Here is a 23,961-nt window from a genome sequence, read left to right as displayed (position 1 = left end):
GCCAGAGAGCAGCGTGGAGTGTAGAGAGAAAAGGGTGCAGCCCTTTGTGGATGCAGCACAGAGGACATATGCCAACCTTTCCTAAAATGATTATAAATTCATCTCTTTTCCCCAACACCATAAAATGAGTCTCAAACAAACAAGCCTCCCTGAACCCCAAGTACTGAAAACAGAGTGGTAGGGTACGTCTCTGACTTTAGCACTTGGGGCTAACATGCTAGTGAATGGAAAGTGACACTGCAGTATTTATGTTCACACCTCTCCTCCCACCATCCCCATCTCTCTGAATCAACAGGGGCTTAATGCGAAGGCAACTTTCCACTCCACAGGTTCTCTCTGAGAATGGAAACAGAGCGGACACTGTGCCCCATATTTTGGAGAACCCAGGGGCTGCCTGAGAAACTGGTTTCTTCTTACTGGATTTGGAGAACTAACAGAACTAAAGGACTTGTTTAGAAATGATTAATAAATGATTACTATATCATATTTGAGATGTAGTTCCACAGGAAGATGCCATGTGGTATAAGAAATGGGCAGCATCAAACCGCCAAGAAAATTTGACAATTAAAAAATGCAGTTAGATTTCTAGAAAACACAAGTCCTGAAGTGTAGGAGATGCTGCATGAAGCAGACCATAGAACCAGAAATGGTTGCCTGCCTGCCTGCAGTGAATGTGTGCGCATAGATATTTTTACTTGTTAGTTATATGTGCACACGTGTGCATGCTGATGTGGAGGTCTGAGGTTGACATTAGGGTTATCTCTCTCAGTCACTCTTAGGCAGGGTATTGTGCTGAACCTGGGTTTCAGTCTCAGCTACTCTGGCAAGCCAGCACACCCCAGGCACTTTTATCTATCTCTGTCTCTCTGTGTTGCCCTCGATGCTTTTTACATGGCATTCCTGTTACCTTTAATTTTCAACTTAACACAGTCTACAGTCATCTGAAAGGAACATCTCCACTGAGGAAGTGCCTAGAGTAGATTGTCCTGTGGGCATGTCTGGGGAACTGTTCTGTTAATTTATGTAGAAGGGCCCAGCATACTGCGAGTGACACCATTCCTTAGGCGAGTAGTCCAAGCTAAACATATATATAGCTAAACATATGTATAGCTAAACATAAGCTGGAGAGCACCTCCAAGAAGCATTCCTCCAGGGTTTCTACTTTAAGTTCCTGACCTGACTTCCCTCAATGACAGACTATAACCCACAAGCTGAGTTTTGGTCAGTGTTTTATCGTGGTAACAACAATTATAATAAAAGGAAACCTGTGTGCCAGCACTTAATTTGTGTGATAAGTGCTTTACCTGTTAAGTCATCTCCTCAGACAAGAACTGGTTATTTTTTTCAAATGTCTGTCTTAATAACAAATTCACATAGCATACAAAGAGACAGGGAAACAGCTTAAGTAAACAAAATGTAATTTCATAAACTGAGTCTGGAAAAATGTAGTCTATGAATGTCCTGACCTCTTGCCTCTGCCTTCTAGGTGTCTGCCTTCTGAATGTTGAGATTGTACCATCACGTCACATTCTAGGACTCCAATAGAAAATGGCACAGCATCTGGACTTGATCTAATATAAACTGTTTTGTATAATTTTTGAGTTGTCATCTCTAAGATTACTTATGCAACTTAATATGATATATTTACATTTGATCAGTATACATTTGTATTATATACTCTGAGTCCCCATCTGTACATTATATTATTTAAGAGAATATAAATGCTAGATAAATAGTTGTGCTACTGCACTGGTAAGGAACAGTAAGAATGAAAAATGTCTGCACATGTACAATTATTATTTCCAATTTGTGGTTGGTTGACTCCATGGATATGAAAACTGCAGAATGAACAATAGTATTTCAGACATTAAAAACAAAAGTCATTAAAAAGCACTGAAAAGGCATAGAGAAAATATGAGCATTACTAAGTCTGAAAGGCTTCCTAATAAATTATATTGATTCCAACTATGGGGCATTGTGGAAAAGGCAACAATGAAAATATTAGTGGTTTTTAGGGGGAAAGAATCAATTAGCAAAGCACATTTATCATAAAATTTTTAGGATAGTGTAATGAATCTACTCTATATTATATAGGTACATAGATGTCATCAAACATTGGTCAAAGTCTACAGTACATACAACATCAAGAGCGAGCCCTGATATAAACAATGGATTACCGGGTGACTGGGATGGCGGTGTGGATTCAGTGATGGCGACAGTCTGGGGTGGACTGTGGTGGAGGTTGTACATGTATAGAGGCAGAGGATAAACGGAAAATGTACTTTGTAGGCCTAAAAATTAAAGTTTATTAAAGAATAAGGATGGTTGGGTGATATCTCGGCTGGTAAATCACTTTCATTACAAGTATCAAAACCCAAGTTCACTATCAAAAACCCACATAAAACACTAGTGGCAATGGCATCTACTTGCAATCCTGGTGGTGGTGAGATGGGAAACAGAGACAAGCAGACCCTTGGAAACTCGCCAGACAACTAGTCTAGCCTAACTGTAAAGGTTTTTAGGTAATGAGAGACTGTCTTAAAAGGTAGAAAGCACTTAAAGAACAATACCCAAAGTTCTCTGACCTCAACAGGAATGTATACACACACATGTATGCACATACCTGGAACCATATAAATACATAGTCCTTAAAGTCCTTGCCAAGTGGGGAAGTGATCAGAAAAGAGGGGTGAAAAAGAGTAATTCCTAGGACATTAGAAAAGGAAGAATAATAATCCTCGAGAGGTGGGAAACAACCCCAATGCATCCTGTTCTCTCTCCGGGCCACGTCTGCTGGCTGGAGCGTCATTGAGTGAAGAGCTACTCACAGAGCTTCAGAGACCTGCAGAGATCTGACCCTCAACTACTCATGATTACATGTACCTATGGAAGTAAACTATGTAAGGTTCAGAAAAAAGTCCTACAGGACTGCCAGGAACATTTCCAAAAACCCACATAAGACAAAGAACAGTCTAGAATTCCCCAAACTAGAACAAGAAATCTGATGATCCTTGTACCATCAAGTACTAATTTTGATTTTATATCAGAAGTTGGATGAAAACTGTCATGGTTCTACCTAAAAATATTAAATGCAAAAGCCTAAAGGAACATTGTTTCCATAAAACTACCACACTCAAAGCAAAGCTCACAAATATTAACAAGGACACAAAACTATATAATACCAATAAATAAAATTCACTGTGTCTGGCATGGAAGACAAACAAGAGATACCAGGAACATGAAGAAGCATAAAAACACAATTCACAAGCAAAGAAATAACTTAAAAACTAGTGTAAACACTGCTATTATTGGTCTTTTTATATAAATATAAATATATATATACAGAAAAAAAACTAGTGTAAAATGACACAAATAATCAAGTACATAAAAATGTTAAAACAGTTGTCATAACTATATTCCAGAAGAGAGGAGAAGAAAGTCTGAGTCTTATTATTAGAGGCATGGGAGACAGAAGAGAGCTGATTATAATGTTTGAAGTCAAAGTTTACTGGATGTGATTACAAACACATTACATATAACTAAATATATGATGGAGCCCGAAGACATTAACAATGAAAAATTATCTATAATAAAATAGGGGAAAACCTGGGAGAAAATGAATAGCAGTGATCTGTGGGACTCTCAGCATTCTAATGCAATAACAGTGGGAGTCCCCAAACAAAAGGAGAGTGATAAAAGATAAAACTGGAATAGTAACTTTTTCCTAATTTTATAAATATGATAAACTCAGTACATTGTTTTTCTTTGTTTGCTTTGTTTTGTCATCTTAATGCAAGCTAGTGTCACCTAGAAAGAGGATGCCTCAGTTGAGTGTTGGGGGATAGTTTTGTGTAGTCTGTATTTCAGACGCTGATTTCTGCGCCAAAGATCTGGTTGTAGTCCCAAATATTGGAGCATCTCCTGTCTCAATGACATGTAAAGGTTTTCCATCACCTCTGGTTGATTGATTAATTGCTGATCAGTCATTAGCTGGGAAGGAGTTCTGATCCCACAGGGTCCCAAGGGGGGAGAAGGGAGGAAGAGAGAGGGAAGAAGAAAAACCATGAAGATTCATCATGAGCAGGTTGCCAAGGGAGCAGCCATTAGGACACACATGGAACAGAGAGAGCCCAGGAAGGAATCATGTAATGGGGCATGTGGCTGGGAACAGGCTGAAAAGTAGTCCAGGCCAGCATGGTCAGATTAAAATAGATTGGTTATCTGCCCAGCTTTAATGCTTGCGACTTGTTAATAAATATAAGATCTCCTTGTCATTTATTTGGTAACAAGGGCGAAGTAGGTAAAAATGCCAGAATTACATTTACAGTTGAGGAATTGCCTCTGTCAAATTGACCCATGGGCAGATCTTTGGAGCACTTTCTTGATTGGTGATTGGTATTGGAGAGCTAATTATCCCCGCTCCCAACCCCCGAGCACTGACGTTCTTGGGCAGTGGTCCTGGGTTGTATAAAGAAGGAAGCCATGAGGAACAAACCAGTAAGTAATGCTCCTCCATAGCCTCTCCCTATGCTTAGTTCCTGCCTCCAAGTTCCCTAATTTGCCCAATGACAGACTGTCATTGGCATATTGTCAGAGGCATAGGTCAAATAAATCCTTTGCTCCTCAAGTTGCTTTGGGTCATGGTTATTTATCATAACAACAGAAAGAAAACTAAGACACTAAAGGAAGAAATCTGATGGAAGCTGAAAGACATGTAGGAAGTTCTTTAAAGTGCTACAAAGAAAACAAATGTCACCCAAAATATGTTCCAAACATCAAAGTTTTTTTTAAAAAAATGGCTGTTACATAATAAACAAAAGCTGTTAAGAATTTAGTCCCTACAGACTGTGTACTGTCCAAATTAAAATTTGAATTTATATGAAGAAATAAATACCATTAGATGTGATAATCACAAGGTAAACAGGTATACCTACTGTATCTTTTTTACTAAAATCTATTTTTATTTTGTTTTTATGTGTATGAGTACTTGTCTGCATATAGGTATGTGCACTACAATATGTTCCTGGTGCTGGTAGAGGCCAGAAGAGGGCATTAGATCCCCTAGCACTGGAGTTACAGGTGGTTGTGAGCTGCCATATTGGTGCTGAGCCAGGGTCCTCTGTAAAAGCAGGCAGTCTGCTGATATACTGACCAGTGTTCCAGCCTCCCAAATATTTTTTAAATAACCCACAGTCAAAGCAAAAGTATTAACAATATGGAGTGTGTTCTATAATATATACAGAAGTAAGCTATGAGGACAACCACAGCTATAAGGACAGAAGGAAAGGAATACAAGTATGTGGTGTAGGGTTCTTATACATGAATGAAAAGGTGTGCTACTATGTAAAGGTAAACTGCAAAACATAACTATCAAAGTCAGTATACTATAAATCCAAACACAACCACTAAAGTACACAACTTAGAATTATCATTTTCTTGGTTCACTACTATCATAGTTTCTAGGCTTATAGATGGTAAGCTATCCCTATTGGTCTAATAGTGGTGTTTTAATCTTGGGATTAAAGATGTTTTACTGGACTTAAAGTCTATTCAATAGGAGAGAATTCACATTTGGCATTACAAACATAGTCTATTGTCCATGGCTGTGAAGTCATGAATCCAAGAGAAGAGCCCACTACTCTACTTTCCTAAACCAGTACAACCTCTAAATGCATACTGAATTCTTACTCTGTTAGCTCAGGTAAGTGCAGGTCTCACCCTCACAATGAAGCTTCTTTCTGTAATAGGTGGAGGCTATTACAGAAATTCACAACTGGTCAGAATGCAGAGAACAACTGACTGGGGTCTCAGTCCCAGTTCAAACATCTATGTCATAGCCTTATACCCAAGGCTCAGGGAACACTGCAGAGAAATTGCAAGAGCCAAAGACTAGGATGCCTGCTGTAAGACAGTGTCTTCTAAACATGATCCAAAAGCTACACCTGTGAATTCTCCACAATAAGGTTGCCTAAATAGTATGTGCATATTGATTACGCCAGTTGACAAGCCAATCTGGATGGGGGAAACCTGGGAGAAGCAGAATCAGTCTTTTCCAGGAATAAGCTCCCTGATAGGTTATCCAATCCTAACTAGTCAAGCCCTAAACACATATCAGCAACACTAAGTAGGAGAGATACACACATGTACACATGTGCATGCATGCACACACACTTAAATATATGTATATATGTATAAACATATATAAAAATATTAAATAAAGAGGTTATTAATTTGATGAGGGAATTGGAATAGGTTGAAGGCTAGACAGAAACACAGTTTTCAGAGATGAAATTCTCAAAAAGAACTTTAAGTTAAACAAAAACAACTATGGGGCTAAAATGGTGGCTTAGTTGTTAACACCACTCGTTGGCTGTTCCTCCAGACACCCTAGGTTCAATTCCCAGCACCCATATGAGAGTCCAACACCGTCTGTGACTCCAATCGCTTAAGAACTGATACCCTCTTCTGGGATTCACAGGCACCAGGCAGAGATGCACAGTCAGACATGTAGGTAAAATACTGATAAACATAACACCCCTACCTCCAAAAAATAAAAGGAAAAGAAAACTATTATGTCAAAAGAGCAAAATAATATTTCAGGGAGGGTCAACATCTTGCTGAGCAACCACAAGGACCTAGTTTTGCCTCACATAAAAGCCAGAAATGTCAGCACACTTCTAATCCCAGGGCTGGGAGGGTAGGGGAGACAAATGAATGTCGATACCCATATTGCATATAGAACAACAACAGACAAAATATAAAAAGACACAGCCATGCTCCAAAACAAATATCTCCATATACTGAAAACGTAAGACTAAGTGGTGTGCAAGGCCAGGCCTGCTGGTCTCTGAAGCAGATGCTGACAGCTGGCAGGTCTGCTCCTAAGAGGTAACTGACTTAACAGTGCTCCATGAAAGATTTGAGACAGAAGTCAGACTCACTCATGTTAGCCAGGGTTACTGGTGCACAGTTCCTGGCACTTCCACGGACTGTTTAAAGTGCTGCATGTATAAAAGTCCCCTTCTGAGTACATGCTACAAAGGTACAATAGGTCATTCACCTCTTTATTTGAAGAGCACTTAACAGTTTGACAGTTTCTGTAAGAAGAAAGCTCATCTATATCCTGTGTCAAGAAAAGGAGTTTCTGCCCCATTGAGTCCAGGCATTCTAAAACACTGCAAAGAAGTAAAGGAGATTAAGAATAGTCACTTTTTAGATCATGACTTGATAGTTAACTTTTGAGCCTACACTTCTGTCCAATGTTGTAGTCACTAGCAATATTTAGCTATAAAAATTTTAATGTAAGTTAAAAGCTCAGTCAATCAGCTGCTTTAGTCACAGATGATTAGTGGTTGCACTATCTAGTATATTTTCGTCACTGTAGAAAATTTAATTAGAAGATGTTATCCTAATTTCCCCTCCTCTTAGGAATATACCTAAAGCTTTCTCTCAAGATTTAAGCAACAGTCTAAGGATCTGACACTCACTATGCTTTGAAATTGTACCTTTTTTGAGCACGTATGTGTGTGCTTCTCCAATCTGGGCAATGCACCAAAGGCTGAATCTTTTAATGTAAAAATACCAACAAATCTAACATTTTCTTCATTCGCCACCCCCCGCCCCAACCAGGGTTTCTCAGCATAGCTCTGGCTGTCCTGGAACTCACTAAATAAATCAGGCTGCCCTTGAACTCACAGAGATCTGTGTGCCTCTGACTCCTGAGTGCTGGGATTAAAGGTTCTATCATCTTTTCTAATAATACTTAGTTCAATTATCTCTGTGTTCTTTTTTTAATAAAAATATAATTTTAGATATTGATCATATTCATAAAACTAGAAAGTATATCCTCCATTTTCCTTTGCTCTTGTTTTAAATGGAAAGTACCTCCTCATGTGTGTAGCTCCTTCCTTGTTTCCTTGCTCTTGATTGGCTGCTAGTGCTTCCAGATTGAACTCTGCAATCTATAAGAAAATAAAGTGTTAGGAATCACCTTAAGTTTTTATACAGCATTTGAGGTGAAAAACTCCACTTAAGTGATATTCTCTGCTTCTTTAGAACTGTGGCTATGCCACTGCCTTAAGTACAAGCTGGCTTCAAAGGTATTAGATGGTTTATGGCTGCTTAGCCAAGAACAGCAATCTGTCACCAGCTACTAACATAGTTTAAAGAGCCAAGAAAGGCGGAGTGAAAAGTAAAGGCAATTTTGGCTCATCATCATTCCTTACTCAGTCCCTAAAAATGTATTTCTCTGAAAATGCGCAACTTTTTAGAAATGAAAAACAATGGCTTTACAGCAACATCAAAAGTCAGTACATTAATACAAAACTGCTAAGTCTGATGCTTATTTATAAAGAGGAAGGTCTACTTGGAAAGTGAGATATAATTTTTTAAAAATAACCTATTTGGGGGTTCAACAGATGGCTCAATGGTTAAAAGCACTTATTGTTCTTACGGAGAACCTGGGTTCAGTGCATAGCATCCACATGGTGGCTCACAACCATCTCTAACTCCAATTCCAGGGGATCCCACACCCTCTTCTGGCCTACATAGTCACCAGATATGCACATGGTGCACAGATATCAATGAAGGCAAAAACACTCATAAAATCATTAAATCTAAATGACAAAACTCAGCAAACAAATCACCAAACTATTTAGAGTCTCCCTGTGTCCTACAATTTCCAGAGGAACCACTGCTGAGTTGCTCTGTGATTTACTAGTACATGTATACTAGTAAAATCTGCTAGAAAAGTCACAACCATTCATAAAGAATGAAGGAGGTTCAGTTTAGTCAGGTGCTCGAACAGAAGCTGGCACATTGGGAGGCAGAGGCAGTTCACCATGACTGGTAGGCAGGTCATGGATCACTGGCTCTAGGAAGAACTTATTGTGAATACAATTACCTGTAGAAGCAAATGATCAGAAAACTGGACAATAGGAGAGAGCTGGAAAAGGCCAAACTCAGTTTTCCTTTACCCATCAGCATTGGTCAGTGCCTCAGCAACCCACAGACAGCTCTAGAGGGGTAAGAGGCCCAAAACTCAGGAACTCCACCACACCCCTCATTCTCCTACCACTGCCATTGCCCATCAAGATGTTAGGAAGAGCACAGGGCAGAACTTGGAACACGGAGTAGTATCTAGACTAGAACAACAGACTCCAAGCTACACAGACCATGGAGAGAACAGCAGTAGTGTGGTAAGTCTGAAGTCGAGACAAACTCTCAGTAACTCCACCTTGGACAAAGCAGTAGGAACTATAATGATCAGGGAAATTTTGTGACAGAACCTTGTGCAGTATCCTCATAAACAACTAGAACTCCAAGCAGCCCACTGGGCATTGGAAGAATTATATAGGGGTATGAGCATCATTCACAACCCCAAAGTTGGAAGAACACACAGAGGTGTTACTAGCATCTGTGACTTTCTCCTATGAAGTACTGCTCTCAGAATGAATGTCTGTAATTCAATCATCCAAAGACAGGCCCAGAGGGGAGAACAGGACTTCTTATCACAGAGGAACTACCAGAGGTGGCAAGGGCTTCAGACAGCCAAGAAATGTGAAAATTGAACTCCAGCCATCAGAGTTTTCATAGTCCCTAGCTCCATCCAACTCTATCCTCATGTTCATCCCAACCTTCTTTAATACTCAGTGTCATTTTGGCATGACAACTAGGTCCTGCTGTTCCTCTTATATTGCTTATTTTCCTTCCTTACTCTCTTTCCCTTTTCATTTTCTTCTAAAGAAAGGGTCTATCTGGCTCAGTCTCCAGAGAGATAAGGCTGTACTGTTACTTGATTCTATCTTTACCTTGCTCCTGCAGTTTACCTTTGATCAAAATTATGTCCCCCATATTTTGTCCCTACAGGTACTTTAATACTAGTACTTATAGTAGGATCACTATAAATTTGAAGCCAGTCTGGGCTATACACACATATTAAGTTACAGTCCAGCTAGAGAATACAGTAAGGCACTTGTAGTGGTAATTTGGGAAGGGGGTGTTGCTACATCCTTTTGTTACTATATAACCACGGGGTGTTTCTATGCCTTCTTTAGCTCATTCTAGAATAACTGACACAGAGACCTGGTGTTTTCCATCAATAAGCTGTAAGCCTGAGCTGGGCAAGGTTTGAGCCATTCTAACCCTCTGAGCTATTTATCTCCCAGCAACAGGTCCTGTATAACTTAACAATTGAGCCTTGCCCTGGTTTGCTCTTTCCCATGTGTGCCCTCACAGCAACCCTCTTGGTAACCTGCTCCTCATGACTCTTCTTGGACCTTCTGCTTCATGGCCACCTCTCCTCTCCTTTTTCATGGTTTTCCTCCTACCTCTGTCTGTACCTGGGACCCCTGGCTGGGATCAGAAGTCCCACCCTATTCTCTAGTGCCCAGCTAATTGGCTGATCAGCTCTTTATTGACCAATCAGAAGATGACAGAGAGATATGTAATGCTTCATAAAAATAACAATACCACAGTACAGACTGTACTCAACTCTTTGCCAATTCAAAGACAACCTTTACTGTTTGTTATCCCTACAAACAGTACCTCAAGAAAACCAACAACACCAAGAAGAAAAATAATTTTACAATCTTTCACAAACTGTCCTTTTCAAATCTATATTCTTTGAATTGCTGCTCAATGGGATGTGTGCCTATTCCAAGAGAGCACAATAATTATCATACACAGCATCAGTTTGATGATCACCATCACCAACACAGTGCTCAGTATATCCAATGCTCTGTATTAAGAGCTGTATAATAGTTATCTGCCTCAATACTAACCCAGCAAACTATGTATTTTCATTTTAAGGATTTAGAAACCAGTTGTTCAGTAACTGCCAGTTTATATAACTCTGTATAGCATACTTTTAAAAATAGATAAGCCCAACTTCAGAGGCTGTATAGACTTAGTACATGTTAGTGGTATGGGTCTTAATTCTAACTGTGGTGCTTTGCAAATGCTTGGCCCAAGGAGTTACACTATTTGAAGGTGTGGCTCTGTTGGAGGAAGTATGTCACTGTGGGCATGGGCTTTAAGACTCTCATCCTAGCTGCCTGGAAGTCAGTCTTCTGCTAGCAGCCTTCAGATGAAGATGTGGAACTCTCAGTGTCCCATGCACCATGCCTGCCTGGAGGCTGCCATGCTCCCACCTTGATGATACTGGACTGAACCTCTGAGCCTGTAAGTTAGCCCCAGTCAAATGTTGTCCTTATAAAAGTGGCCTTGGTCATGGTGTCTGTTCACAGCAGTAAAACCCTAACTAAGACACTAAACTTAATCACATCACTAGGTCTGTAAAGAAAGGTTAACAGCAGAAATAATGATCTATCAGTTTTGTAATATTAAGCAAGCCAAAGGTACTGGTCAAAGATACTAACCTTCTTTGGCCCATACTTAAGAAAATACTGAACCAGCTCAAGAGCTGTTCTAGCATCTTCTATGCCATCATGGCCAAGCTTGTTAGGACACTGAATATCCTTCCTAAAAAGTGAAGATGAAATGTTATGTATCTAGGAATATTTTTAAATGGTTATTTCTTTTAAATGTAGTTTGTGAAGTTTCACCATTATAACAATTAGATTTGCATCAAAACAATCAAGATTCCTTTTTTTTTCTACTCAACTGCCAGTCCTTAACAGAGGTACTGGTCTAGAACAACCAGGAATGGCTTTGATCACAGGAAGTGGACTACATGAATCAAAGATTAGCCAATGAAGTCTCTAGCCTAAGCCATTCTAAGATGTATCAACAGTTAGTTTCCTTCCAGATGTTTATTATTTCATATACAAGTATCTATAAAAAAATCTTAATATCTATATCTATATCTATATATCCTACTCAGCAACTCTATTTTATTCTAAGTAATATCTTAGGGCTTTCCACATTAGCATACACAGATCCATCTCAGTCATTTGAACAATAACACAAATAACTGTAATTTAACCAGTTCTCTACCATTTTTCTTCTTTCCATTTTGAACCATCTTGTAATGAACATGTACTTACATGTTTCAAAACTATAAGAGATAATAATTATGTTGTATTTGAAATTCTCTGATACTGGGGGCTGAACCTAAGGCCTGACACATGATAGGCAAATATTCTATTTCTAACCTCCTTTAAAATGTTTCACACATGTACAATGTGTTTGGTTGGGGTATAGGAAGAAGACAACTTATGGGAGTCAGTTCTCCCATGCGGCTTGGCAGCAAATGCCTTTATCCACTGAGTCATACTGCCACCCAAACGCCATTTTTTTTTTAAACTTTAATTTTTAGACAGGGTCTCATTAAGTTGCTTGAGCAGGCCTTGAACTCCCTCTATAGACCTGGAAATTCTTGAACTTGGGAATCTTGGTCTAGCCTTCAAGATAGCTGGGATTACATGCTCACTTTGTGAGGTTCAACATATTCCCTTTATTTCTTCATTTTGTAAGAACTGGAGGGAGTAATGTTTATAAATTAAGAGAGACAACAGAGACTCACTTGGATAATATATATTAACTTACATGCAATTATCAGGACAACATTATAACATACATAAACCTACCCCAAAATAACTTTGGCTAAAAATGTTAGCTTAAATCTTCTGCCTTGCTTTCCAATATAAAGCAATGAGGTATCAATAACATATGGATGTATTATCTGAGGAAGAAAGAGAATGAATGAATGCATCTTATGCTAATAGAATAAATAGGGAGCATAGATGGGAGTAAAGAGCCTAAGTCTTTACATCTTAGGTGAATGGAACATGCTTTTGGACTACAGAATAAAATCTTAAAGCAGATACACACTTTTAATACTCTGAGATCCAAGTCTAGGCAATGGCCCACTAACACAGCATCAGGAGGAAGCAGTTCTCTTAACAGCTTCTGTACATCTTTGAGTTTGGTTGTCACTGGGTTAAGAATCTCCTTTGTGATTCCTGAAAAACTTTTAATAAAAGAGAGAAATAGACAAACTAAAATATTAACTTTTCTCCAAGAAAAAAAATTATACTTAACAACACATATTAAACACATAAAACACAATAACACATAAAAAATCAGATCTAAACAACCAGAGGAAACTCTAAAAAAAAATGAACCAATAAACAGAGGAAAAATATGGACAGCATTCTACTTGATGTAGGTGTAAGAAAGGACTTACTAAATAGGCTCCATTTGCCCAAGACAAATGTATGCCAACAACAGGCAAATTGGCCTTCATAAAACCTAAAAGTTTCTGCAGAGTCAAAACAAACAGGTAAAGAGGAAGCCCATAGAATAAGAGAGAATTTTTGCCATCTATATATCTGACAAAGGTTTAATATCCAGAATATATAAAGAACTCAAAAAACAGAGTAAAAAAACAAAACAAATACCCATTTTGAAAAGAAAAAAAGGGGGACTGTGACCTCAATACAGAGTTCTCAGAAGAACTAATTAATCTAATGGCAAAGAAACACCTTGAAAAATGTTCATCTGCCTTTGTATTTAGGAAAATACAAATCAAAATAGCTGAGATTTCATCTTACCTCAGTAGAAATAGCAAAGGTGAACAACAGACAACAAATGCTGGAGGGGATGAGAGGAAAGGGAACCCCCATTCACTCTTGGTGAGACTGCAAACTGCTGCAGCTATTGAAGTCAGTGTGGAGAATTCTCAAAAAGCCAAAAATAAATTCTCCATACTCCTTGGAGTATGCCCAAAGGACTTGACATCTAACTCCACAGATAATTTGCTCAGTTATATTCATTGCTGCTATATTCACAATAGCTCAGAAATGGAATCAATTTAAATGCCCCACTACTAACAAAGAGAGAATGGATAAGGAAAATGTGGTATACATATACTATATAGGAAGAAATTTTAATCCAGCAACATGGCTGATCTGGCAAGAACCTAGGTTTTTGTGATCTGGCTAGAATGTAGACATGTCCTTAGTACACACTTTCAATTCCAAACAATGTAAGTAAGGTTAATTTATAAAAGGAGGAATACACCCAGGAGGAGTAGAAGGCAGGAAATAATCAAACTCAGAGCTGAAATCAACCAAGTAGAAACAAAAAGGACCATAGAAAGAATCAACAGAACCAAAAGTTGGTTCTTTGAGAAAATCAACAAGATAGATAAACCCTTAGCCAGACTAACGAGAGGACACAGAGAGTGCGTCCAAATTAACAAAATCAGAAATGAAAAGGGAGACATAACAACAGATTCAGAGGAAATTCAAAAAATTATCAGATCTTACTATAAAAACCTATATTCAACAAAACTTGAAAATCTTCAGGAAATGGACAATTTCCTAGACAGATACCAGGTACCAAAGTTAAATCAGGAACAGATAAACCAGTTAAACAACCCCATAACTCCTAAGGAAATAGAAGCAGTCATTAAAGGTCTCCCAACCAAAAAGAGCCCAGGTCCAGACGGGCTTATTGCAGAATTCTATCAAACCTTCATAGAAGACCTCAAACCAATATTATCCAAACTATTCCACAAAATTGAAACAGATGGATCACTACCGAATACCTTCTACGAAGCCACAATTACTCTTATACCTAAACCACACAAAGACACAACAAAGAAAGAGAACTTCAGACCAATTTCCCTTATGAATATCGATGCAAAAATACTCAACAAAATTCTGGCAAACCGAATCCAAGAGCACATCAAAACAATCATCCACCATGACCAAGTAGGCTTCATCCCAGGCATGCAGGGATGGTTTGATATACGGAAAACCATCAACGTGATCCATTATATAAACAAACTGAAAGAACAAAACCACATGATCATTTCATTAGACGCTGAGAAAGCATTTGACAAAATTCAACAACCCTTCATGATAAAAGTCCTGGAAAGAATAGGAATTCAAGGCCCATACCTGAACATAGTAAAAGCCATATACAGCAAACCAGTTGCTAACATTAAACTAAATGGAGAGAAACTTGAAGCAATCCCACTAAAATCAGGGACTAGACAAGGCTGCCCACTCTCCCCCTACTTATTCAATATAGTTCTTGAAGTTCTAGCCAGAGCAATCAGACAACAAAAGGAGGTCAAGGGGATACAGATCGGAAAAGAAGAAGTCAAAATATCACTATTTGCAGATGATATGGTAGTATATTTAAGTGATCCCAAAAGTTCCACCAGAGAACTACTAAAGCTGATAAACAACTTCAGCAAAGTGGCTGGGTATAAAATTAACTCAAATAAATCAGTTGCCTTCCTCTATACAAAAGAGAAACAAGCCGAGAAAGAAATTAGGGAAATGACACCCTTCATAATAGACCCAAATAATATAAAGTACCTCGGTGTGACTTTAACAAAGCAAGTAAAAGATATGTACAATAAGAACTTCAAGACACTGAAGAAGGAAATTGAAGAAGACCTCAGAAGATGGAAAGATCTCCCATGCTCATGGATTGGCAGGATTAATATAGTAAAAATGGCCATTTTACCAAAAGCAATCTACAGATTCAATGCAATCCCCATCAAAATACCAATCCAATTCTTCAAAGAGTTAGAACAATTTGCAAATTCATCTGGAATAACAAAAAACCCAGGATAGCTAAAGCTATCCTCAACAATAAAAGGACTTCAGGGGGAATCACTATCCCTGAACTCAAGCAGTATTACAGAGCAATAGTGATAAAAACTGCATGGTATTGGTACAGAGACAGACAGATAGACCAATGGAATAGAATTGAAGACCCAGAAATGAACCCACACACCTATGGTCACTTGATTTTTGACAAAGGAGCCAAAACCATCCAATGGAAAAAAGATAGCATTTTCAGCAAATGGTGCTGGTTCAACTGGAGGTCAACATGTAGAAGAATGAAGATCGATCCATGCTTATCACCCTGTACAAAGCTTAAGTCCAAGTGGATCAAGGACCTCCACATCAAACCAGACACACTCAAACTAATAGAAGAAAAACTAGGGAAGCATCTGGAACACATGGGCACTGGAAAAAATTTCCTGAACAAAACACCAATGGCTTATGCTCTAAGATCAAGAATCGACAAATGGGATCTCATAAAACTGCAAAGCTTCTGTAAGGCAAAGGACACTGTGGTTAGGACAAAACGGCAACCAACAGATTGGGAAAAGATCTTTACCAATCCTACAACAGATAGAGGCCTTATATCCAAAATATACAAAGAACTCAAGAAGTTAGACCGCAGGGAAACAAATAACCCTATTAAAAAATGGGGTTCAGAGCTAAACAAAGAATTCACAGCTGAGGAATGCCGAATGGCTGAGAAACACCTAAAGAAATGTTCAACATCTTTAGTCATAAGGGAAATGCAAATCAAAACAACCCTGAGATTTCACCTCACACCAGTGAGAATGGCTAAGATCAAAAACTCAAAGGGACAACAGATGCTGGCGAGGATGTGGAGAAAGAGGAACACTCCTCCATTGTTGGTGGGATTGCAGACTGGTACAACCATTCTGGAAATCAGTCTGGAGGATCCTCAGAAAATTGGACATTGAACTGCCTGAGGATCCAGCTATACCTCTCTTGGGCATATACTCAAAAGATGCCCCAACATATAAAAAAGACACGTGCTCCACTATGTTCATTGCAGCCTTATTTATAATAGCCAGAAGCTGGAAAGAACCCAGGTGCCCTTCAACAGAGGAATGGATACAGAAAATGTGGTACATCTACACAATGGAATATTACTCAGCTATCAAAAACAACGACTTTATGAAATTCGTAGGCAAATGGTTGCAACTGGAAAATATCATCCTGAGTGAGCTAACCCAATCACAGAAAGACATACATGGTATGCACTCATTGATAAGTGGCTATTAGCCCAAATGCTTGAATTACCCTAGATGCCTAGAACAAATGAAACTGAAGATGGATGATCAAAATGTGAATGCTTCACTCCTTCTTTAAAAGGGGAACAAGAATACCCGTGGCAGGGAAGAGAGAGGAAAAGATTAAAACAGAGACTGAAGGAACACCCATTCAGAGCCTGCCCCACATGTGGCCCATACATATACAGCCACCCAATTAGACAAGATGGATGAAGCAAAGAAGTGCAGACCGACAGGAGCCGGATGTAGATCGCTCCTGAGAGACACAGCCAGAATACAGCAAATACAGAGGCGAATGCCAGCAGCAAACCACTGAACTGAGAATAGGACCCCTGTTGAAGGAATCAGAGAAAGAACTGGAAGAGCTTGAAGGGGCTCGAGACCCCATATGTACAACAATGCCAAGCAACCAGAGCTTCCAGGGACTAAGCCACTACCTAAAGACTATACATGGACTGACCCTGGACTCTGACCTCATAGGTAGCAATGAATATCCTAGTAAGAGCACCAGTGGAAGGGGAAGCCCTGGGTCCTGCTAAGACTGAACCCCCAGTGAACTAGACTGGTGGGGAGAGGGTGGCAATGGGGGGAGGGTTGGGAGGGGAACACCCATAAGGAAGGGGAGGGGGGAGGGGGATGTTTGCCCGGATACCGGGAAAGGGAATATCACTCGAAATGTATATAAGAAATACTCAAGTTAATAAAAAAAAAAATGTAAAAAAAAAAAAAAAAAAGGAGGGAGCCATGTTTTAAAGTGTGATCTAATCGACAGACAAAGTGGTGATCAGAGAAAGATTTGACAAAATGAGAGAGAGAGAGGATATGCCCAACTTTCACAAGAACAGACAGGAAAAAGAGGCAACTTAAGAAAGCAGAACAGAAGGAGAGGAGGCAGTTTTATGGGAAATTTTTATAGAGACAGAATACAATTCAAGACAGAATGAGCCAGAGAATGAGGATGAGCAAGGAGATTAGAAGAGATTGTAGAGTTAGTTTGAGGCCAAGAATAATAATTCAGTTGGAAGTTTAGAGAAGCCAGTTTAAATCAGTCAGCTTAGAGAAGAGTTTGGGCCAGAAAAGCTGAGTTGAACTAGACAGCCAAAGTTCAGAAAGAACTAGAAGGGGGGAGCTTAGTCAGCAGTAAGCCTCCTAGACAATTATATCGGGCGAATACTACAGAATACTATTCAGTGTAAAGAAAAATAAAACCATGAACTCTGCAGATAAGTGGCTGGAATTAGAAAAGATGATATTGAATGAGGTAATCCAGACCCAGAAACACAAATGTGGCCTATTCCCTTGTATTGGAAGCTCCTAGCTCCAAATCTTCAGATGTGAATACACAGCCTGTAGTAACCAGAGAAACCAGGAAAGTAAAACAGGGGCATTGCCAGGATAGCAGGGTTGGGGAACAATAGAAAGTGGGTTCAAGTAATCTGACCAGGCTAATAAGAGGTGTGTGGAGGCTCCTTAGAGAGGGGAGGGAGGTAAATACAAAAGAAGGTGGGAAGTAGGTAAAACAACAATATGGACGGCCAAAAAGGAATCATCCTATTAACTATGTAAACAAACAAACCTATAATGCATGACATTTAATGTATAAATATAACTTTTCTTGTCTAGGCTAAAGGTGCCTTCTCCAAGAGCCACAGACCACCTAATAAAACCCTAATTCCAGACATGAGAAACACTATTTTGAGTTGTTAGCCAAGGCTGTCAAAAAGACTCATATAACATACAGCCTGTTGCTGTTACCCTAGATTACCTGCTGAGATAGAAGTTAAGTCCCTATGGCTGAAGACACATGCACTTCAAAAACAGGGCCCAGAAACCCCTGAGCTGAAACTGATCTAAATGCCCCCTCTCCAAGGACTAGCTCCAGGGGTTGGGGATTTAGCTCAGTGGTAGAGCGCTTGCCTATCAAGTGCAAGGCCCTGGGTTCGGTCCCCAGCTCCCAAAAAAAAAAAAAAAAAAAAAAAAAAAAACAAAAACTTCCAAAGGAGAGAGACAACCAATAACTATGACGCTTATGAACCACATCACTACCATGTCAGGAGAACCCTATGGCTGCAGTAGTGACCCATATATCTTGATGGTAATCAACAGCTCTCTAATTGGACATAAGGCCCACTCAACAAGAGGGAGATCATAAAACTCAGGTGACAGCATATGTTGGTGAGGATGTGGAGAAAGAGGAACACTCCTCCACTGTTGGGATTGCAAACTGGTACAATTACTCTGGAAATCAGTCTGGAGGTTCCTCAGAAAATTGGACATTGCACTACCTGAGGATCCAGCTATACCTCTCTTGGGCATATACCCAAAGGATACCCTAACATTTAACAAAGACACATGCTCCACTATGTTCATAGCAGCCTTATTTATAATAGCCAGAAGCTGGAAAGAACCCAGATGTCCTTTAACAGAGGAATGGATACAGAAAATGTGGTACATTTACACAATGGAGTACTACTGAGCGATCAAAAACAATGACTTCATGAAATTCATAGGCAAATGGATGGAACTAGAAAATATCATCCCGAGTGAGGTAACCCAATCACAGAAAAACACACTAGGTATGTATTCATTGATAAGTGAATATTACCCCCAAAGCTCCAATTACCCAGGATGCAATCCACAGACCACATGAAGCTCAAGAAGAAGGATGATCAAAATGCAGATGCTTCACTCCTTCTTAAAAGGAAGAACAAAAATATCCATAGGAAGGGATAGGGAGGCAAAGTTTGGAGCAGAGACTGAAGGAACAGCCATTCAGAGCCTGCCCCACATGTGCCCCACATACATATACAGCCACCAAAACTAGATAAGATTGATGAAGCTAAGAAGTGCATGCTGACAGGAACTGGATATAGATCTCTCCTGAGAGACACAGCCAGAGCATGTCAAATACAGAGGCGAACGCTAGTAGCAAACCACTGAACTGAGAAGGGGACCCCCCCACTGGAGGAATTAGAGAAAGGACTGAAAGAGCTAAAGGGGCTTACAATTCCAGAAGAACAACAATGCCAACCAACCAGAACTTCCAGGGATTAAATCACTACCCAAAGACTATACATGGACTTACCCAGGGCTCCAACTCTATCTTGCAGAGGATGGCCTTGTTGGACACCAGTGGAAGGGGAAGCCCTTGGTCCTGCCAAGGTTGGACCCCCAGTGCAGGGGAATGTCGGGGGTGGTGGTAACGGGGAGTGGACACCTTTATTAGGGAGGGGGAGGGAGGAGGGCAATAGGGGGCTTATGGACAGGATTTGAAATGTAAATAAAGAAATATATCCAATTTAAAAAAAAGAGGGAGATCATTCCTGGTACTGGAAACCCAGCTAACTAATCAGTGTTAGTGATCTCATTGGCTATTGGAGGAGAATCTAAAACCACTAATCCCCAACCTACAACCAGCATAATCCCTAATGATAATCTATAAACATTTGTTCTTATGCCTACAGATAAGTATAGTTTTCACCCCAATCAAGGAAACCTCTCTTTGAAACAGATACTGCTACAGAAAACTACAGCCAATCAAATAAATGCAGAGGTGTGAACCCAGTTCCAATGGATACATCTGCAATACACTCCCATACTTAGAGCTCTGGTAACACTGTGAAAGAAAGAATGGAATGATTGTAAGAGCTGATCAGGGACTCTGACGTGAGATTGTCTCTGAGTGATGTCAGAAGCAACACCTATAAAGTTTCACCAACGTAACTGCTCATGTCTAAGTTTAACAAAGAAGCACCAATGAACATACAAACTGCTGAGGAGTGGAGGGAGGGGAGACCAGGAGGCCTCAAACCTACACAAATGACTACAGGCCCCCGAGGAAAGCTGGAAGTGGGAGAGATGCCTTCTTCAGGGAAGAGCTTATGAACTGGGTCTTCCAATGCCAAACAGAGAGGTTTAAAAACACATATACAAGTAACTTACATTTGGGAATTTATATGTATATACAAATGGATGGATGCATGCAATAACAATTGATAAACAAAGAAGACAAGAATGTGAAGAAGAGCAGGGAGGGGGACATAGGATAATTTGGAAGGAGAAAAGGGAGGAGAGAAATGGTAGAACTGAAATATCTCAAGGGCTGGAGAGATGGCTCAGAAGTTAAGAGCACTGGCTGCTATTCTAGCCGTTCTTGAGTTCAATTCCCAACAAACACATAGTGGCTCACAACTATCTGTAATGTAACCTAATGTGTTCTTCTGGCATGTGGGTGTACATGTAGATAGAACACTCATATACACAAAATAAATAAATTTTAAAAATATATAATTACAAAAGTAAACAATAAAAATAATAAAATAGCCATAGTTTTATAATCCAAAGATTATAATTTTTTATATTTTAATAAAATCCACTTTCTTTTCTTTTTTTTTTTTTTTCGTTCTTTTTTTTCGGAGCTGGGGACCGAACCCAGGGCCTTGCGCTTCCTAGGCAAGCGCTCTACCACTGAGCTAAATCCCCAACCCCCACTTTCTTTTCTTTTAAGACTGGGTTTCTCTGTGTAGCCTTGGCTGTCCTGGACCTCACTCTGTAGAACGAGCTGGCCTTGAACTCACAAAGTTCTATCTGCTTCTGCATCTGCCTCTCAAATGCTGGGATTAACAGTGTGTGCCACAACTGCTCAGCCCTTCCATACTTTTTTTATGTATACATTTATAGATATATTTCATATGTGCTGTTTTGTGATTATATCTGTGTGTCAAATGAATTTTAGCATATCCCTTTAAAAGGTAAGAGTATCCTATTTTGCAGTTTAAAAAACTAACCCTCTAACTGATATTTGCATTGTCTTTGAAAAAGACATTTATATTTTCATCTTTTGTATAAATACTATGACAAAACTGCTTTCACTTATCTTTCTGCTGCATATGATTATTTTCTAGAAAAACAATTCAACTATCAGGTCTGCTACTAGAACAGCCTTTATCATTGGCATTAGGTCTCTCTACACCTAAGTAAAATGTGAGTGCCTGGGCATAGCTTTAGCCAACAAAATGGTTACGATTCACTGTTCTTCTCTTTGTCCAGCCACTGTGTATGTCTGACATTGTATGCTAATCCTTGAAAAAATAAAAATTAAAAGACTAAAATTGGCCAGGTGTGATGGCACAAGACTAACCCCAGCACTTGGGTGGCAGAAGCAGGTGGATCTCTGTGTATTAAAGGCCAGATTGGTGTAGATAGCAAGTGCCAAGTCAGGCTAGATAGTGAGACCCTGACTTAAGGGGGTGGGGGTGCAGACTAAAATTTAGGGCTTCAAATTTCTGTCATAAAAAATGTTTATTTGGGGAGTCAAGATAGATCATTGTATGTAGATATTCAAAAAAGATGTTGCTGGAACACAAAACCACTTCTCTAGCTATGTGGCAGTTGCTAAGAAACAAATACAACTGCATGACTCTAAGATAATGCAGATGATATTCTGCTGACATATCACAGTAAAAGTGAAGAACAAGGGTAAAAGTATTATGTACTAACAGTACAATTGCAGCAGCTGTTTATTTGAAAATAAGAGATAAAACTCAAGTAGCAGACGTTGTAGGCAATTCCTGTTAAGTCATATTCTATTCTGGAATGATAGCTATAGGAATAAACAGTCAGATGAGGTAAAGAATACCTAGTAAGGTAGTCCAGAATCTTGAAATCAGGCTTGACAAGTTCATCCATAAGACAGTAGCCTCCTTCAGCAACCAGTGAGATGCGTGTTAGTTCTTTCCCCATGGATGTAAGGCACTACAAGATAAAATACATTCAGGCTACTGAACCACAGTCATTGCTTCCCCTGTTCTATTCACTGTATCAGCTACCACCTACTCTCAGCTACAAGGATCCCTGCCAGCAGCTGCAAAGATGTTTGCTTACTACAGGATCCAGTATGAATGAAACTGAAGCTAGGGTATTTGCTGAACATTATGATTAATGAAAGCAACGCAATACAATTGCTCTGGAATTTTTAAATTTATTTATTTTTTTAATTTTTGAGTAAAATGAAAGGCCAGGGAAGCTAAGACAAGATCAAAGTCCAAAGTCAACTTGAGATCCTGTTTTAGTTTTTTTATTTTAATGGAGATAAAAATATCAATCATAATGTGCCTATCATCTACAAACTATGTATTACCCTTCATTATGGCTAAGAAGCACTACTTACACTAATCACTCTCTACATTTATAGACCAGTCTTAATTATAACCTACCTCATAGGGGAATAAACTGAGCAAAGGGGTTAAGTGACAGCTACCACCAGGGAGGATCAGGATACAAACTAACAAGGATTAAGGAACTATTTGCCAGAACTATAGGAAAAGGATGTACTTGTTTTTGGAAGAGTTACTAAATTATCAGGGAAATCCTATTTCTAATCTTCAATGTGCAAAATCTAGGTCAATTGTAATTAAGGCAGAGTCTTTATGGCAGTCATAGTACAAACATTTGTTCAAAAAAATCAGTCTTTTCTGATAATTTTTTTTTACTAAACACAGGAACTACTTAGAAAACTTAAAACCAATTTTTCATTTGGAATACAGAGCCAAGTGTTTAAAAAGGCCACTTTCAGATACTTAAACTAAAAGCTGGAACTGAAAGGCACGGGTTCACTGGTGCACTGAACTCAAGAAATCATCTTACACTATTGTTGGAAAATGCTCTAAAAAAGATCAAAAGCATTACCTACCACTTCACAGTCAAGTCCAAAGAGGGGACTGCTATCTGTTATGAAACCACTATACTTGAGAAGGATAAAGTTTTCACAGTTAGGAGACCCTAGGAAGAAAAGGAGGTAAATATTTATTGATGCCATTTACTGGAGATAATAAATATCACTTTGGAGATTCATCCAGACAAACTGAAATAACATATGCACTGGGAACATTCTCTGTGTTACTTGAAGTATAAAGACTAAATAAGAAGCAACCTCTCTTGAAAGTTTTTGTTCGTTCATCATTCATTCATTCATTGTTACATTGAGTAAATATTGTAGGTTGCTGTTTTCGTTCATTCATCATTCATTCATTCATTGTTACATTGAGTAAATATTGTAGGTTGCTGTTTTCATTCATTCATCATTCATTCATTCATTGTTATACTGAGTAACTATTGTAGGTCGCTGTTTTGGAGGACCGGGC

The 23,961-nt window shown here is 39.1% G+C and overlaps 1 protein-coding gene across 35 annotated transcripts in view; it reads right to left on the bottom strand.

Annotated features, from left to right (window-relative positions):
* Rexo5 (RNA exonuclease 5) overlaps nucleotides 1–23,961 on the bottom strand; it is a 98,480-nt gene that overhangs the window by 53,746 nt on the left and 20,773 nt on the right. For 27 of the 35 annotated variants that reach the window (XR_010052978.1, XR_010052985.1, XR_010052980.1 and 24 more), the window contains 7 exons: nucleotides 23,511–23,599; nucleotides 22,458–22,573; nucleotides 12,793–12,931; nucleotides 12,549–12,643; nucleotides 11,379–11,481; nucleotides 7,885–7,961; nucleotides 7,061–7,175 (listed from right to left, as the gene is read on the bottom strand). Coding sequence is in view for 24 of the 35 variants with exons in the window: in XM_063263680.1 (XP_063119750.1) it covers nucleotides 7,061–7,175; nucleotides 7,885–7,961; nucleotides 11,379–11,481; nucleotides 12,549–12,643; nucleotides 12,793–12,931; nucleotides 22,458–22,573; nucleotides 23,511–23,599 (734 nt within the window). In the remaining 11 variants the exon portion in view is untranslated. Of the gene's footprint in view, nucleotides 1–7,060; nucleotides 7,176–7,884; nucleotides 7,962–11,378; nucleotides 11,482–12,548; nucleotides 12,644–12,792; nucleotides 12,932–22,457; nucleotides 22,574–23,510; nucleotides 23,600–23,961 lie in introns of those variants that run through there. The other 8 variants (XR_010052991.1, XM_063263722.1, XM_063263715.1 and 5 more) reach the window with 3 other exon arrangements.

The sequence above is a fragment of the Rattus norvegicus genome, chromosome 1 (assembly GCF_036323735.1).
Source record: "Rattus norvegicus strain BN/NHsdMcwi chromosome 1, GRCr8, whole genome shotgun sequence".
Lineage (NCBI taxonomy): Eukaryota > Metazoa > Chordata > Mammalia > Rodentia > Muridae > Rattus > Rattus norvegicus.
The sequence above is the reverse complement of the archived record's forward strand: the minus strand, read 5'-3'. Positions and strand labels throughout refer to the sequence as shown.